This window comes from Tursiops truncatus, chromosome 2 (assembly GCF_011762595.2).
Source record: "Tursiops truncatus isolate mTurTru1 chromosome 2, mTurTru1.mat.Y, whole genome shotgun sequence".
NCBI lineage: Eukaryota > Metazoa > Chordata > Mammalia > Artiodactyla > Delphinidae > Tursiops > Tursiops truncatus.
Genome location: NC_047035.1, coordinates 116,947,039 through 116,966,051, shown reverse-complemented (window position 1 = coordinate 116,966,051; position 19,013 = coordinate 116,947,039). Strand labels below are relative to the sequence as shown.

The following is a 19,013-nucleotide window of genomic DNA, read 5'->3' as shown; positions in this document are numbered from 1 at the left end:
ATCAAAACCACAGTGAGATATCACCTCACACCTGTCAGAATGGCTATCGTCAAAAAGACAAGAAATAATAAATGTTGACAAGGATGTGGAGAAACGAGAACCCTAGCACTTTGTTGGTAGGAATGTAAATTGGAATAGTCACTATGGAAAACAGTATGGAGTTTTCTCAAAAATTAAAAGCAGAACTACCATAAAATCCAGGAGTTCCACTCCTGGGTATTTATTTGAAGAAAACAAAAACACTAATTTGAAAAGATATATGCACCCCAACATTCATAGCAGCGTTATTTATAATAGCCAAGCATCCTAAGTGTCCATCAACAAATGAATGGATAAAGAAGATATGCTATATATATATATAATGGAATATTACTCAGTCTTTAAAAAAAATGGAATTTTGCCACTTGCAACAACATGGATGGACCTAGAGGGTATTATGCTTAGTGAAATAAGTGAGACAGAGAAAGACAAATACTGTATGTTTTCACTTATATGTAGAATTTTTTAAATGAAACAAACAAATGAGTATAACAAAACAGAAACAGACTTACAGATACAGGTAGCAAACTAGTGGTTACCAGAGGGAAGAATGGGTGGGAAAGACTAAAATAGGTGAAGGGAATTAAGAGGTACAAACTACTAGGTCTAAAATAAATAAATTACAAGGATGTACTATTATACCACAGGGAGTATAGCCAATATTTTATAATAACTTTTTATGGAGTATAATCTGGAAAAATATTAATCACTATATTATACACTTGAAACTAATATAATATTGTAAGCCAACTGTATTTCAATTTTTTTTAAGTTAAGAAATAAAAACCATGATGTATCTTACTCTGGTTCTAATCCTTGTTCAGTCTCTTCAAATCGTTTTTTGGCTTTTAGTATGCCTTGTAAATTTTTGTTGAAAGGTAGAAATGATGTCCTGGGTGAAAGGAACTGTGGTATATAGGCCTTTAGTGATGTAGTGGTAAGATGTGAGGGGAGGAGAAGCATTCTGTAGTACTATGATTAGGTCACAGTCTTTTGGTGAGCCTGTGCCCCCTGGACTATAAACTTTACCGGTGCTTCTTAGTTTTTTCCCCCTTTCAGTGGGACAGGATGGCTGAAGTGGGCTGGAGTTCTGTATTTCCCTTAGCCCCATGTGGAAAGCTGGAGGAGGATAGAATTGATATTTCTTTAGCACTCCTAAAAAGTGTGGTAAGGGTATGGGGAATTTGGAAATCTCATACTTTGCTAGTGGGAATGTAAAATGGTGCAGGTGCTTTGAAAACAGTTTGGCAGTTCCTTAAAATGTTAAACATGGAGTTATCATATGACCCAGCAATTCCATTTCTAGGTATAGGCCTAAGAAAATTGAAAACATGTCCACACAAAAACTGTACACAAATGTTCTTAAGCAGCATTATTCACTATAGACAAAAAATACAAACAACCCAAGTCTATGAGTCTTTGAATGAATAAACAAAATGTGGTATTATTTATCCATGAAAAGATATGAAATACTGATACATGCTAAAATGTGATGAACCTTGAAAACTTTATGCTAAGTGAATGAAGCCAGACACAAAAGGTCAGAGAATATGATTAAATTTATATGAAATGTTAAGAATATGTATATCTATAAAGACAGAAGGCAGATTAGTGATTACCTGGGCCTAGGGGGAGGGGGGAATGGGCAGTGACTGCTAATGGGTACCGAGTTTCTTTTAGGGATGATGAAAATGTTGTAAAATCAATTATGGTGTTGGTAGGAATATGTGAAAGTCACCCTGTAAATATATGAAAGCCACTGAACTGTATTTAAATTAGGAATAAATTTTATGGTATATAAATTATATATTTTTAAAATAAAACTACTTAGGATGGTTTTGGTGTGAGTCAGGAATGAGAAGTTTGAAGAGATGAGCCTGAATATTCAGGAGGGTTTGAGTGAGTTAGGTTTGATTTGATTGGAAAATTTTGACAGAGCTAATGTGGCAGTTGATAACCTAAGAACATGTAAAATGACTGCTGAGAGCATTGTGGGCCCAGCTATAGTTGATACCATAAATTTATAGTAGCACCCTTTATTTTGTGATTTTTCTCCAACACCATGTTGAGCTAAAACTCAGAGTTGATCTACATCCAGGGTATAGAAGAACAACATGGCAAAGGAATTGAGAGTGTTGGCAAAAAAATATTTGAAATGCAGCCACAGAATCTAAGCTAGACAGAGAAGGGAAAATCAAGAGTCGACAAATAGAGGTTTGTGTGGTTAAAGGTCAGTTGTAGTAGAACCAAAATGATAGGAGGTAATGATCAGAGATTGGTATAGCGAATTAACATGACTTTTAAAGGAACTGGAAATTTTGCATAAAGGTTGTAGTATGGAAAAATGAGGGCAGAATCCTACCTCTCAACTCTGAGGTGTGTACTGTTGGGGATGGTGTGGTAGGGAAGGAATATGGTGCATCTCCATGAGAGGGCTTAATGAAGTGGGATTAACATATGTAAAGTGGGGAAAGGGTACCTGAAAAGAGCCAACCCCAGAAAACAGAAGTATAAATTATACTTTCAGCACTGTCCAACACATTTGGAATAATATAGTCTCATTGGTGAGATCATCCCTTTTGTTGGGAAAGGTTACTAAAACAATCTTAGTTGAGGAAGATTTCTTAAGCTACACCTGAGTGCCTTTATTCTGGCCCAAAAAAATGTTCTGATTATGATTAGTGGCTTAATATAATTTTTATTACAATTTTTATAATTGTTATTAAAATATCTTAAATTGTCACTCTGTTTTATACATCAGTGTTTTCAGTGAGCGATTAGTGTTAGAGGGGATTTTTGAGTTTCCAAAGTTACAGTCCAGACCTTGGCTCAAAGTGTAAGCCCCAAGGTAATACCACTTACCTCCAGGTGGAAGCCTTCACTGGGTGAATCCCTTCTGCAAGAAAACATCTGCATGATATACCTGTTTCTGTAAACTGCAGTGGAAAACCAAACTTGTATATTGCCTTGCCTTTGTACATATATCTCTTCTTTCCCCTTCCAGAGCAGCATTCATTACATTTCTTAAGTGCTTTGCATAGAATTTCAGAGTTTAGTGTGACCTCTGTACTGGGACATTATCAGGCACAGATGCTACACTGAAGGGCTTTTGGCAATCAGTGGCTTGGTAGCTGTGATTCAGTTTGAATCACCCCCTCATGAACCATATGAAAGCAGATTCTTGCAGGATCCCAGCCAATTCTTGCAAATCATTTTATTTTCCCAACTAGTTTAGAGGCCTTTGAGTTTCACTGGACTTTTTCCTCATTTCCTTCTTTTGTTGATTTTGGCCCCTTAACCTTCCACCCACTTTATTACTCATTTCTTAGGGACCTGACTACTCAGTAACACTAGAGAAAATATATCTGAAGCCATATGGATTGAGTAAAACACACTTAAGAGGAAAAAACAACAACAAGAAATGTGTTCTCTGAACTTCCTTTGTTTATATGATCTATTTATATGTTGTTAAGGTTGTGTTGTCCAGCTGCCTCCCCATATTTCAAAAATGACTAAAGATATCTGGGAAACACTCTAAGAGGATCATGTTGGTATAGTGAATGAAAAGATACTTCATTTGTCCCCCACCAGGTAATATATCTTCTTTTGAGGTGGGATGATGCCAAGAGCTTCCAATGCTGAATCTTGAGGCTCTCGAAAAGTCCTTTACTTCTAAGGAGACTTTTAGAAAGAAGCCAATTAAATGAGTCCTTTTAAGGTTTGTGGATATATACCTGACTATTTGAATGTTTGCTTGTGGTTTATAACTAGATTATATGGCATCTAATTGATTAATTTTCTTTTGATAAAATGAATATTGGTGTAAGGTGATGTTAGCAGCCCTTAAAGCCTGGGCTCTAATCTGGTCTGTGCATAATGTGAAGTAAAACATAAGTGCACTTGTGTCAAGATTATCCTAGAAAACATCTAGAATGGAATTGTGCAGTATTTGTTAGAGCCCCTTGTAACCCCCCCTTTCTTGAAGGAGTTGAAAAGTTAGCAAGTATCCCTGCATGTGGAATAAACTCCATACTCTGTGGTTGAGTGGGAAGTTCCCCTCTGCCTTCCATGCTCTCCCACTATAATGGGTGGTGAATATACAAAGATGCATTTTTTTCAGAGTAAGCTATTTATGGAATTTGGTCTGCTAAGTAACAAAGAAGTGAAAACAAGAAAATAAGCAAGAATAAGAAATAAATCATCACTGTTATCATTTTGTAAGTAAATTATTATATTGAACATTTTAGAATATGGCATCACTGTCATCTGCATTTTCTTCGTATTTCCGTCTTAGTGGGATGAATCCTAGCTCTGCTTGGGCTGCTGTGCTTTTCTTTTAATTGCTATTTCACTAGGTCTCTTAGCAGCAGCACCTGAAATAACTGCTGAGGGAGCTCCTGAGTGAATTTTCATAATCTGTTCCTCAATTCTCCCAGGTGATTGAGGCACTTTTTTTCTTGAGTGGTTTGCAGTTCCACTTAAGTGGCTGATGTTTAGGGTCACTATTGAATGTTTTGTTTGAATATCATTTTCATGGTGAATGGAAGGCTTCTGCTTTTAGCTATATGGGGTGAAGCCCCTGGTAGTAAACCTTGAAAGGGAAAAATCTTTCTTTGTAGCGATATGCTAAATGAAATTACTCTCTTTGTCACTTTGTCCTTTTATCCTTTCATTCTGATAACCTCAGGTTCTTCTGATTTATTTGCTTTCTTCAATTAGGCTTAGTTATTTCCTGTGCCCAGGTGCATGCTATTTCCACTGTTGGTCATCATGGTGATGTGGAGCATATTTCTGACCTGGAAGTGTGGTTTCTTTCATTTTGAACCACATCAGTATGCCTTCCATCCTCTACTTCCTTTGCATTATTTCCTTTTGGAGGACTCAGATTGTCACCATTTAATCTAAGGATGATTCATCTGGGATTAAGAACTCGTAATGCTGTAATAACAATACCTTTCTTTATATAATAATACTCAGAGCACTTACGATCTTAGCCTTTCTCTGTTTATGAAGCACTTTCAGTTTAATCCTTCACAATAACCCTGTGGGTTAAGTCAGCAATTTTGTCTGTGTCTAAGATGGTGAAATTGTATCTCAAAGAGGCTGAATAGCTTGCTCAGGGTTGCCGTGCTTCTGAGTTACTCTGCTTAACAGTTTTTACCGGAAATGAAGCATACTTTTGAAGATATTCTGAATGAACAAAAAGGAATTTTCCAAACTGTGTCCTGGTTGTTAAAATCTGTTTTTAGTCTGGTCAGTTGATAAGACCAGGGTTAAAAGCCCATTAACCATAAAGTTCAAATTGATGTGTCCAAGTCAAGAAAATAAATATTTAGGTCAGTTTCTATTCTGCTGCTGATGTGATAAAGTTAAGGAAGGCTGACTCTTAAATTAATGCAACTTGAACTGGAAATAATTAAGCCATTAAATTTTTTTTTTATTCTGTCTTCCTTTTAGAGAGATGGAAACCTTGATGACTGGTTCCACCCTGCCTCCCCTTTTTGCTGATGAAGATGGCTCCAAGGAGAGTAATGATCTGGCTACAACTGGGTAAGCAGCTGCTTTGGGACACTGGGCCTCTGCCTAGGCTTCAGAACAGCTTCTGACAACATATGAGGTGCTAAAGAGGCAGTTTTATATCAAAACTAGAAGGTGCGTTTGTTATGCTTTGCAAAGAGAATGAGAGCCATTGTAAACTGCTTTAATATCTGTATTCAGCTGTCATTTGCAATGCTCTGGTTCCTGTGAACTGGAACAGCAGTACTGTGGGGTCTAGGAAACATCAGTGACTCCCAGTTAAGAGAATTACATAGTCACCATTAAGGAAATACTTGCCACAGGGCTAGCTTCGAAAATCAAATTCATTTTCTGTCTAAATTGCCACAGATATTAAAATAATTTTTTCCCCAAACATCAGGGTTTTTTGTTGTTGTTTTAAGATTAGATTTTTAATTATGGTTCTTTATTCAAGATGCCTAGGAGCTCTAGCTGACTTCTGTTCTTCCCAACCTACCCCTCCCCCCAACTCCAACTCCTTTCTTTGGTATTTTTGGACAGATATATAAAGAAATGTAGAAAAGGGCTAATAGCAGTAGTCCCTCTTCCACTGAAAATCTGTGTTCCACTTGAATTTTTATCTTTTCTATTAGACATTACTTGCCAAAGAAGAAATGTATTCACTAATAGATTGAAGTGCTAGCTAATGCCTAAGATGAATTATTTTAATATTCCTTAGAGCTCTTTAAAAACAGACTACACTTTATAATTGTTTCCTTCCCTGGCATTCTTTCTTAACTCATTAATATCTGCCTTCTGACTTTATTCAGATGAAACTATTCTCTAAAACTTTTCTAAAAGCTGCCTACTTGCTGAGTCCAACTTGTACAATAAAAATGTTCTGAGTGTCTGCTATGGGCCAGGCACCATTCTAGGCACTAGACATTAAGCAATAACCAAGATGGACAAAAATCCCAACCCCTATAGAGCTTAAATTCTACTGCAGAAGTCAGACAACAGACAGGATAAATAAGTAAAATGCATACTACATTGATAAGAACTATGGATTAAAAAATAAAGTAAGGAAGAGGGACAGGAGGGGCTTGAGGTGCCATCTTAGATAAGATGACCCAGAAAGGCTTTACAAGTGACTTGAATAAAAACCTGAAGGAAGTAAATTAGCTAGCCTACAGTTATGGGGGAAGATTATTCTAGGCAGAGGGAGCAGTGAGTGGGAAAGCCTTGAGGTAGGAGTGTTTCTGCCTTTTAGAAATAGCCAGGAGGCCAGTGTGACTGGAGCAGAGTATACCAGGGGGAAGGGTAATAGGCTCCATCAGTGTTTCTCAAAATTCAATGCACTTATGAATTGCCTAGACATCTTATTAAAATGCAAACGCTGAGTCAGAAAGTCTGAGTTAGGGCCAGAGATTCTACATTCTAATAAGTTCCCAAATGATGCCTGTGCTGCTAGTGTAAGGCCGGTACTTTGAGTAGCAAGGGACTAGATCGTGTAGGATCTTATGGGTCAGAGTAAGCACTTTAACTGTTACTCTGAGTGAGGTGGGAAAGCATGGGGAGATTTTGAGCGGAATGATATGATCTGACATTTTAAAATAGTATCCCTGTGGCTGTTATATAGAGAATAGAGTGAAGGGAGCAGGGACTGAAGCAAGAAGACCAGTTACGGTTCTAAAATAATTCAAGTGAGAGATGATGACTCAAAGAACTTCACTAGTGACTTTGACAGGAGTATTTTTGGCAGAGTAGTAGGGACAAAAACCTCACTGGAGTGGGTTTCAAAGATAATAGGAATGGGGGGTGTTGAGAAGTATAGAATTCTAGATATATCTTGAAGGTAAGCCAAACAGGATTTGCCTGAAAGACCAGATGAGATGTGAGAAGGGAGAAAAAAGCAGTTAAAGACAGCTCCAAATTTTTGGCTTAAGCAACTGAAGGGATGGAATTGCCATTAAATTAGATGGGGAAAACTGAGCAAGTGGAGGAGGGAATTTTAGGAGCTCGGTTTTAGAGATTTTAAAATAGAGATTCTTATTAGCTATCCAAGCAGAGATGTCAAATAGGCAGCTTGATACAGGGCTCTAAAGTTAGGGGCTGTCTACACTAAAAAGAGAAACCTGGGAGTCAATCAACATATTAGAGCTGATATTTAAGGCTGTAGGACTGGTTGAGATCATCAAACGAATGAGCACTGTGTAGGTAGAAAAGAGAAGAGACCTGACACTGGAACTCGGGGATACTCCAGCATTTACAAGTCAGGGAGGAGAGGAAGAGTCAGCAAAGAAGACTCAAGGGGGTACCTGAAAAGGTATCAGAAAAAACAGAGGAGTGCAGGGTCCTGAAAACCAGGTAAAAAATATATTTCAAGGGAGGGGAAGAGATGAACTGTGTCAAATACTTCTGGAAGATCCGGTAAGATGAGGTCTGAGAAATGACATTGGATTTAGCATGGAGGTCACTGGTGGCCTTGACAAGAGTTGTGAACACTTATCTCCTTTGGGTTGGGTTTAAGAAAGAATGAAGGGAGATCAATTGAAGTCAATAACTATAAACAATTCTTTCCACTATAAACAATTGAAGTCAGTAAGTACCCCCTTATCCATGGTTTCACTTTCCGTGGCTTCTGTTACCTGCCACGGTCAGCCATGGTTGGAAAATATTAAATGGAAAATTTCAGAAATAAACAGTTTATAAGTTTTAAAGTGCCCGCCACTCTGAATAGTATGATAAAATCTCACACCATCCCACCGTGTCCTGCCTGGGACGTGAATCATTGCTCTGTCCAGCATATCCCACCTGTTAGTCACTTGGTAGCTGCCTGTTATCAGATGGACTGTCATAGTATCTTAGTGCCTGTGTTCAGGTAACTCTTATTTTACTTAATAATGGCCCCAAAGCGCAAGAGTAGTGATGCTGGCAATTCAGATACGCCAAAGAGAAGCCCTAATGTGCTTCCTTTAAGTGAAAAGGTGAAAGTTCTTGACTTAATAAGGAAAGAAAAAAAAAATAGTAATATGCTGAGGTTGCTGAGATCTATGGTGAGAATGAATCTTCTATCTGCGAAATTGTGAAGAAGGAAAAAGAAATTCGTGCTAGTTTTGCTATCACATCTCAAACTGCAAAAGTTATGGACACAGTGCATGATAAGTGCTTAGTTAAGATAGAAAAGGCATTAAATTTGTGGGTGGAAGACAGAACAGAAAACAGAGTTCAGTATGCTGGGGATCTTGGAACATACCACCCTCAGGTCAGGTCCATAAAGGAAAGGAGAAAAATGAAGTGGAATCAAGAAAGTGTGTTTTTTGTTTTGTTTCCAGATAAGAGTAATAATGCCACATTTGTTTGCTGATTAGGCTAATCTAGTAGAGAGGAAAGAATTGGTGATGCCAGAGAGGGCAGAATTGCTGAAACTTGTTTTTGAGTAGGCTAGAGGGTGTGGGATCCAGGGCGCAAATGGAAGGGTTGTTGGCTTTAGCTAAGAGCATGGACAATTCATTCATTGGAACAAAGGAGCCTTTTTTTTTTTTTTTCAGTCTTTATTCAACTTGTCATCTCTAAGGCATTTGCTGCTTTTGACCACTCCCTCTGATTCCTATCCATTTCAGTCAAGGGATTCACAGGATTGGTACTCTTTCCTAAACCTAGTTTTCATATTTTACTGAAATAAGAATGTGCAAGAGTTAGTAACTTAAAAATTGATGGCACAGTTGAAATGAAGAATGACAGTGAAAGAAAAGACATTGTAAGACATCCAAAATGATTGAAATATTTGAAAAACAAAGCTGCCAAGATCAAACTGGATCTCTAATGGCAACTCTTCAGAGAACATAATTAGCATTGAGTTAATAACTTCTCCTATCTACCCTTTTTCACAGGACCTCAAAAATGTAGGAGCCTCCTAGAGTTATAATACTCTATTTTTTATAGAAGTGTTCAGAAAAATAAAATTTCTGTCCTTTCAAGGACAGTCTGAATCTGCTTTCATTCTTTTCTCAGTCCACTGTAATCTGGTTTTTATTCCCATAACTCCACTAAAACTGTACTCCCTTGAAGTACAGGGAGTACAGCTGAAGTCCTTCAGATCTTCAGATTTAGCAGATACTTTTTAGCCTATCTTATGTGACATCTGCAACTTTTTGCCTGTGTAATAACCCCTTCTCAAAAGTCTTCCTGCCTTGGCCTCTGTAACAGTATTCTCTCCTAGATTTCTTAACGTCCTCCTTAGTCTTTCCCAGCCCGTCTAACACTTGCTTCTAAAATATTGTTCCAACAGAGTTCTATCCTGATTTTTCTTCTCACTGTCTTTCTGGAGAATATCTAGCACTTCCCATTATTTCCATGAGCTGATGCCTCCCAAAATATCTCCTGCCTTTTCTTCACTTCTGTTCTCTCAGGGCATGTTTCCAGTTGTCGGTGGGACAGCCCCACCTAATTATGCCATGAGTGTTTCAAACTTAGCATTTTCTCATCTGTCTTTCTTACACACACACACACACACACACACACACACACACACACACATTCCAGTTGTTACATTGATTAATAGTACATTATCACCCAATCTAGAAACCTCAGAATTGCCTTTGACTCTTCTTTTTCCCTCACTATTTATATTCGATCTATCATTCTACCTCTTAATTATCTCTTAGCTTTCTCTCCCCTATTCTCCTGTTTGCCCTTGTCTCCCCCTTAGTCTATTGCAGTAGCCTCCTGAAGAGTTGCCCTTTCTCCTATTAATACCCTGTTCTTTCTACCTGTAATAATGTTGTTTACCTGATGAATGCCTCTTCAACTTTTAAGACCTCCTCTGTAAAATCTTTCTTAACATTCTCTCCATACATATAAAATTCCTCATCCCCTCTACTGTACCTTTATGGCACATTTTACAGACCTCTGTTTCAGTACTTACATTGCATTGTAAGTATTTTCTGTAACCCTATGGAGTATACATTCTTCCAGAATAATGACTGAATATTACTCTCTTGTACATCTTCCTCCACCTTCCCCACTACCTGCCCCAAACCCCAAACTCCCTAGCGCATGGTGTTACTTTTATTTCCGTTCCTTTATCTAAATGCGATAGGGTATAACTTAGTCTAAGATCCAATCCTCATCTGTACCTTCTCGTGTCCACTTTTCAGAAGGATGAGATCTGGTTTGCTGACTCATCTGGAACAGAATGATAGGAACAGAAAATGTATATCTCTGAGTTATTAACATTTATACCTGAACTTACTGAACTTGATAATATTGTTCTTAGATGATCTCATTGTCAATAAACACTATAATCCAAGGAGTAGCCTATGGAATGTACCATAAGAGATACTTCTTATGCCCTTAAAGAACGCTCTCTTTTGTGATAGGGGGGCAAACTTCCTCTTCAACTCCCATTCCTGTTCTTTTCCATTAATAGTATTTTCCTTTTATTACATGAAAAGGAGATACATGAAACTAGCATATAAAAGTTGCATGCTCAGAACTAAAATGTAAAGTCTACGTTGAGGAGAGAGGTAATTTGTGGGGGAAAGATTATAGTTGTTTTTAGTAGGAGATTTCTTCATGGAACTGACCTGATCCAATCAAGCACTGAAACCTTTTTCAAAATGCTCTATAATTGCTATGGAGACATTGTTTACATTTATACAGAATGAGGTGGGGGAGTTAATTCAAGGGCTGGCATGTGATTTTGCTGGCAGTGAAATTTGTCTTGAACCTTGGTAAGTAGGAGTTTTTGATGCTGTTGATACTGAACTTTTCCACTCTGCCTATCATTCTTCAGGATAACCCACCCAGAGGTTCCATATAGTAGTGGAGCCTCATCATCCACAAATAATCCAGAATTTGTTGAGGATCTCTCCCAAGGTCAGTTGCTTCAGAATGAGTCTTCAAATACAGCAGAAGGCAATGAACAGAGGCACGAAGATGAGGTAAGCTGAAGCATCTCCTCCTGTTACTGGTCTCTGAGGCTTCTGAAGAAGCAGTCAGCAAGGGAGTTGACCGAGGTGTTCATCCTCTGGCCTCCTTACATTCTGCAGAATATTCTGTTTTATATTTCTTGTTTCACATAGAACCATATTAATGGTTTTAATGATACAGAGACAAGTAGACTCTTCTTTTTCCCCTACCTAGAAAATTTATACCTGCATCAGATTAGACGCTCAACAAATGCTTACTGAATGAGTTGCATGATTTAATTAAATAAGTAATTAGGGCTTCCCTGGTGGTGCAGTGGTTAAGAATCCGCCTGCCAATGCAGGGGACATGGGTTCGAGCCCTGCTCTGAGAAGATCCCACATGCTGCAACTAAGCCCGTGAGCCACGGGCTATCTAACTACTGAGTCTGTGCTCTAGAGCCTGCGAGCCACAACCACTGAGCCCGCGCACCTAGAGCCCGTGCTCTGCAACAAGAGAAGCCTGCGCACCGCAACAAAGAGTAGCCCCCACTCGCCTCAACTAGAGAAAGCCCACATGCAGCAGTGAAGACCCAACACAGCCAAAAATAAATAAATAAAATAAATAAATTTTTTTTAAAGTAATTAACGAGGAGTCCACATGCCCTTACTCAAGACCACACTCTGCTCACCAAACCCTGCAGCATGGAGTCATATGTGCCCAAAGGGTTCACACGACTTACCAAGTCATTCATTGTCCCATAGGGGGCATCTTTTTCTAATTCACACAAAGGTTCTGTATGGACCTGGGCCATCATTCCCTTGTTGGACTTTCAGTGTTCCTCACAAATGACTGATTACATTGTCTATGTTTTAAGGTACTCTTTTTTTGTTTTTAGCTATAAAAGAGTACCACCATTGACTTTTGTCTTTGTTCTTATTTTGAAAGAGCTTATTCTTTTTATGTTGGCATTCTTAAAGATTATGACGAATGCTTAAGGCTTCTTAAACATCTTAAATCCGTAGTAGCTTTAATGTTAAATGTTACTAGGTTTACAAAACAAAACCAAAAAGAAAAACAAAAAAACTGATACCAAATACACCATTTGCCCAATGCTGAATTATTGTACCATTTTATATATATTTGGAGGAGTGCAGTATGGTAATTAATATTTAGATATTTTTGTCCCATTTGGCTTATCGTTCTCTTCTCTGAAATAAAAATGCTTATATCCATAAAACTTTATTAACTGATAGGCTATGTGTATTTGTAAAATTATGAAGTAAAAGTACCTTGCATCCTGTTTAAAAGGACAAAGAAAAAGGCTGTGGTAAAACAATAGTGGTACTTCAGTCCTTTAAACTTTTTTGGGGGCGATATTGTCTTTTGATTTAGCTAATTACATATAAAGACCTCTGCCTTTATAAAATAAACATCTTAAGAAATAAACCAGCAAGCCAAAGAACTAGTATTCATTTTGGATATATTATAGTTGCTGAAATTTTTCTAAGTCTTAGATATTAATTTTAAAATCTATAGTGCTATCTGCTGTCGGAAATAAACTGGTCTTTGAATGATATCAATGAGAAACACCCTTCATGAATGATTTTAATCCTAGTACTACAACTTGTCTCCTCTTCTTTTGCCCAGTGCTTGTGACAGCATCTTGTTCTGATCTACTGTAGCAATGTCTGCTTCCCTGGCACAGTGCTGTATATGTGCTGCATTTCTCATTTAGAATATTCCCCTGTCAGGAGTCAGGATTTGTTAAGTGAATATGAAGGCCAGAGCTTATGTGATCATGGTACCCCTCATTCTTATCTGTTGGGATTAGTACTAAAATAGCCCCTTAGTGTAACATTGTGTAGCATGGTACATAAAAAGGTCTGCAGGTGAACCATCTGGGGTCCCTTCTTGAAAACTGCATTGCAGCCATTTGTACCTATAACAGGTTTGGAGAGCTTTGAATATCCAGGGCCTTAATGGTAGCAAAATGCAATTATTAATCCTGTTTTGTTTGTTGATGTTGATTATTGTGTTATTTGGGGAAATTTTTGTTGTTGTAATTTGGTTTGGGGTTTTTTATTTTTTCTTGTTTTGTAGCAAAGAAGTAAACGAGGAGGTTGGTCCAAAGGAAGAAAGAGGAAGAAACCTCTTCGAGACAGCAATGCACCTAAATCCCCCCTTACAGGATATGTTCGGTTCATGAATGAGCGTCGAGAACAGCTTCGAGCAAAAAGACCAGAAGTCCCATTTCCAGAAATTACAAGGATGTTAGGCAATGAATGGAGTAAACTTCCTCCAGAGGAAAAACAGGTAATTGTTCCTATTCCTGATCCTTTGCTTGGTTTTGATTATATCTCAAAAATAACTTTTGTCAGAAAAGCAAAGAGAATGGACTGTTGATTCTCCAAGTTTGTCATGGGCCTAGGAGACCAGAATAGCAGGGTCCTTCATAGCTCTTTTCTCCACAGTGGTTTTTATACTCTTTCAGGGTCTGCTGCAGGGACGTGAGCAGGAGGGACTCTAGGATCCCCCCCAAACCAAAGCAGCTCCACTTTTATTTGCTTTATATGCTGAGAGTTCATATAAGATTTTTGTAAAAAGTAGTTCAATATTAAGAAATCTATCAGCATGGTTTATTCTGCCGAGTTAAGTGAAAAGTCATGAGTTAAATGAGAAAAGGTCTTTTGATAAAATTCTGATATTCACATAAGAATTTTGTTTAAGAAAAAGATGTTACTGCTTTAATAAACTTTTTAAACTGGAGTTCTGGCAAATTTAACCTACTATGAAAAATAAAGCAAGAACTATTTGAATTCTCTTTCCTCCAAGACAGAAACTAACCTTATTGCCAAACTGAAACAAATCCATTTGTTAGATTTGAGAGGAATTAAAGACAAGTTAGCCACGAACTGGTTGAAATGCCACAAAATTGTTGGGATTGTAGGGATTGTCGGAGGGGTTGAAAGTTCCCAGCATTTTCAGTATCTGATATATGTCTATATTTCTCTTATGTCTTACACTCCTTAAAAAGAATTCCAAACAAACTAAAACCAAATTGAAAAATACTCTTGGGAATTAACTGAATTCAAAAAATTTCAAAGAGATCAGATTGAGTTGCAACTTGAAGCTCTGTGTTTGTGGTAGCAAGCTAATAGAAAACAGAGTATATCATCCATTGTTTTAGCTCTAATGTATAAATGGATTATGAGCTGTACATAGTAGTTACTCTTTTCTCTTTAATTTTTTTATTTCAAAATTAATACACGCTCATCGTTTAAAATTTTTTCAGACAATACAGAAGTATATAAGGAAAAACGCAAAAGTCATTTCCAGGGATAACAAACAGTGATAACTAACTAGTTAGGCAGGGCAAGGGCTTTCATGTTTGTTTTTGTTCTTAAATTTTTATTTGAAAATAATTTTTCAAATGTACAAAAAGTAAAAAAAAAAAGTAAAAAATGTACAAAAAGTTACAAACATAGAATAATACAAAGAACACCCAAATACCCTTACCCAGATTGACCTGTCATTAACACATTTTCTCTTTTCGCACATGCGCTCATACTCTCCTGGGCAAGTTTGGGCATGTGGTTTCTCTTCTCTCTCTCTCTCTCTCTCTCTCTCTCTCACACACACAAACACACACACACACACACACACACACACACACACACACATACAATTTTTTTCTGAATTATTTGATATAAGTTACATACATCATAGCCCTTTACCCTTAAATATTTCAGTGTGAATTTCCTAAGAATAGACATGTTCTCTCACTTAACCACAGTTTAGTTAACAACCTCATAATTTTGTATTAACACAATACTTTTATCTAACTTGCCATCTATATTCCAGTTTTGTCAGTTGACCTCTAACATCATTCCTCTGTAACATTTTCCCCCTCCAGTTCAGATTCCAGTCCAGGGGTCAGGCTCTGAGTTTAGTAGTCAAATTTCTAGATTCCTTTAATCCGGGATATTTCCACAGCCTTTCTTTGTCTTTTATGACATTGATATTTTTTAGGAATACCATCTCTCCCTCTTCCTCCCCCTTCTTTTTGTTTACTTTCAACAGAACATTCCTCATTTTATATTTGTCTGATGTTTCCTCATGATTAGATTGAGGTTATGCATTCTTGGTCAGAATACTGCATAGGTGGACGTTGGTCCTTCTCAGGGTATCGCATATGCAGGCACACAATGTCTTTTATTCCTCATTCCTCGTTCCTTTTATTCGTAATGTTAATTTTGCTCACTCACTGAAGTTTTTTACTCTCCCTTGTAATTAATAAGTAGTCTGTGCAGAGACATTTTAAGAACATTCAAATAGTCTGTTCCATATCAAAATTTCCCCCTAGATTTAGCATTCATTAATAACTTTTGCCTGATCTAATATTTACCATGATGGTTGCAAAATGATGATTTTCCAACTCTAGCACTCCCTCCACATTTGCCAGTTGCCCTTCAGCATTCTAATCTAAGCAAGAGCCCTCTTCCTCCCTCCAGTTATGTATCTGTTTGTTATTTATTTACAATTGGCTTAGGCATATGAATTTCTTTTTTTCCCAATGGTTTATAAATTATTACTATACTTGAGTATTTTGATACTTAAATTGTCCCAGATTTGGCCATTTGACCCCTACATCTGGCTCTTGTGTAGGACAAGGCTTTTAACATAATTTCTAACTCGTTTGTGTTCATTTAGAAGAGTATTTTTATACTTTATTTCTTAAACCTAATGATGAATGAAAAGTACAAGGCATTAAACAAAATTATCCTAGTAGATCAATGAACTTTGTTTAAATAATTAATAGCACAAAGCATGTAGATACAGGCTGTCTCATAGTAGTCCATTTTAGGTCCATAGGGTGAGGTCATTCTTTTTTATGTTCCTTGTATCTCCACTCTTCTGGCTCTTAAAGGCCAATTGATGTATGAGATCATCTCCTCAGAGTGGGTTGGGGATAAAGAAACAAAGTAATATTCCATCCTTTCCCCTGGGAAGATTAAGTGTGCCTATGTGGTGTTCAGTCTTCTTGAGGACTCTAGGGCCATGTGTAGTTCTATCTATAGGATTAGTAGAAGAACTATAATCTTCTTGTGAATTTTTTATGAGAATGACCTCAATAGAAGTTGTCTTCAATAAGTTAAGAAAGGCAGTAGTCTAAAAAGTTAGAATTACCTATTTCTTTTATAACTAAGAGATATTTTATTCTATTCACATGACTTTTTTTTTTTAATTCTCAAAGCTTATCCCACTTGTACTTTTCTTTCCATGTGCTAATTATCCTTTGCTTTCTTCAAAGAGTTCATTGGTATTTTACGTCAGTAAGACCTATTTCTTGAAAATAATTCCATATTTCTTCCCCAGCGCTACCTTGATGAAGCAGACAGAGATAAGGAGCGTTACATGAAGGAGCTGGAGCAGTATCAGAAGACTGAGGCCTACAAGGTTTTCAGTAGGAAAACCCAGGACCGTCAGAAAGGCAAATCTCATAGGCAAGGTATCAGAACCAGAACCAAATGTATTTGTAGTTTGTTTTGCATGATGGAGTGTCACAAAGCCAAGTATTAGAGTGAGAATATAAAAGATATATTTCTATCATTTCTCTATTATACTACATTCACTTACAAGCATCATCTTGGAATTTTATTAAAATCACATTGCTCTCATTTAGAAATTTCAGTTGGGTTTCCATATCCAGTATCAACAATTTGGCTTGTGCTCCAAGACCCTTTTAGTTGTCTGTGCTTTTTCTTCTATTTCCAATTTAGTCATTTCTCTACCTCTAAACAAATCTGTCTGCTACACTACATAACCACCTTGCTGTAACACCTCTAAGCCTTTCATGTGATCATTTCTCCCAGCTTCCAGTGATCAATCATCCTTTTAATTCACTCATTCATGTATGCGTGTATTCAAAAAATGTATTGAACACCTCCTATTACATATCAGGATCTCATCTAGGCATTAAGGATGCAAAGGTAAACAAGATACAGAAGATCCCAGTCTTCATGGATCTTTTGTTTTCCGTTAAAATTGTTCATCACACTCTTAAAATATTGCTAAAAGTTCCCCTTCTTCAGGAAACACTGCCAAAGAAAGAAGCCCCACTCATAATAGCTTGTCATTCCTGAGCTATTGCGTCTTCTCCACATTTGGGCATCTTGCCTGCTAAACTGTAATGTTCTGCAAACATCCTTTGGCATGTATTTCCTGTCCACTCTCCCACCCTGTTCTCCTCAAAGGTAAGAACTGTGTCTGCTGTTTCTCTTGTGTCTAACTGTGTAACCTGTAAGATGGGGTTCCCTTTAACTTTTGTTGACTGATTAATAAAGCTATCAGAGAAAATATGATACGTTTTGAGAGCCCACATATACCAGCAGTTTTTGTAGCTTAGCATAGTCATTTCCTTAGGTTTTGTTATTTTGTTTTGTTTTTCAGCTTAATGTTCTTATTCTATCATATTTTTAGATGCAGCCCGACAGGCTACTCATGATCATGAGGTAATTAACTTTCTCTCTACATAGCGTGCGTGCGTGTGTGTGTGTGTGTGTGTGTGATATATGTATATAATAATGATGCTATTTGAAATGCTATTGGACTGTTTTTTAATGAATGGCAGAGTATTTCCTATCCTGTAATTAGGATTGGGTTAGTTGCCTTTAGCTCAAGGACTCTTAGCATATGGCAGACACTTATGTCATGAGTCTGCCCTTGAATTAAAGCCCCTAACTCTAGTCCTTTCTTATGGTCCAAGAATTTTATTGGCTTTAAATGCTGAAGATGGCTGGAATTTGGAGTGAGGTATAGAAATGAGGACCAACTAAAAGCTATACCTTGACCATAGTTTATCATCATCAGATACTATATTCTGACTCTCAAAAAGTTGTTATTTAGGGAATCCAGCATTTAGTTAAAGTGAACTATTCAACTTACGGCATCTACAGACCACAAGTGACATTATCTTGATTACTATGCCTACTTTCCTCACTGGTGCATATTTGTTTACTGGCCTTTTCCCCTCCATTGGTTCAGTATCAGCAATAGGATTTAGACCTGTGTTCCTGTATAGGACTGAGGCCTGTGTGTGTTGGCTCTGCTGCATAGAGAGCTTTAAATATATATGTAGCCTATGATTAATATATGGTTCTAAGAAAATAAAATTTGTGGTAATTTCATGCATGAAAATGCTCAATGACTCCTCATTGCTTACCAAATCACATTCAAACTCAGCAATCAGGGTTTTCTGTAATTAAGCCCCTATTTCCCTTTCCAAATACCTTAACTCCCATATTTCCCATATATATCTTATGTACTTAAAAACCTTTAATACTCACTGTCCTCCAGGTGCCCCATCCTTTTCTGCCTCATGCCTGTGCTCATATTCTTCCTTTCACGAGAATACTTTCTTTCCCTCACTCATTTTTTCTGTTACCCTCTCCCATCATCCAATTTTGCCTCTAAATTCTAGTCATCCACCAAACCCTATTTCAAGTTCTATTTCCTCCTTCAAGCTTTTCCTGTTTCCTCCAACTTCTTTTAAACCTCACAGCTCT

The 19,013-nt window shown here is 37.3% G+C and overlaps 1 protein-coding gene across 2 annotated transcripts in view; it reads left to right on the top strand.

Annotated features, from left to right (window-relative positions):
* HMG20A (high mobility group 20A) overlaps positions 1–19,013 on the top strand; it is a 69,396-nt gene that overhangs the window by 37,347 nt on the left and 13,036 nt on the right. The window contains exons 2-7 of one of the 2 annotated variants that reach the window (XM_019950169.3): positions 3,631–3,757; positions 5,497–5,589; positions 11,333–11,480; positions 13,549–13,761; positions 16,825–16,957; positions 17,929–17,960. In XM_019950169.3, coding sequence (XP_019805728.1) covers positions 5,501–5,589; positions 11,333–11,480; positions 13,549–13,761; positions 16,825–16,957; positions 17,929–17,960 — 615 coding nt within the window. In that variant the 5' untranslated portion in view covers positions 3,631–3,757; positions 5,497–5,500. The remainder of the gene's footprint in view (positions 1–3,630; positions 3,758–5,496; positions 5,590–11,332; positions 11,481–13,548; positions 13,762–16,824; positions 16,958–17,928; positions 17,961–19,013) is intronic. The other variant, XM_004326388.4, reaches the window with a different exon arrangement.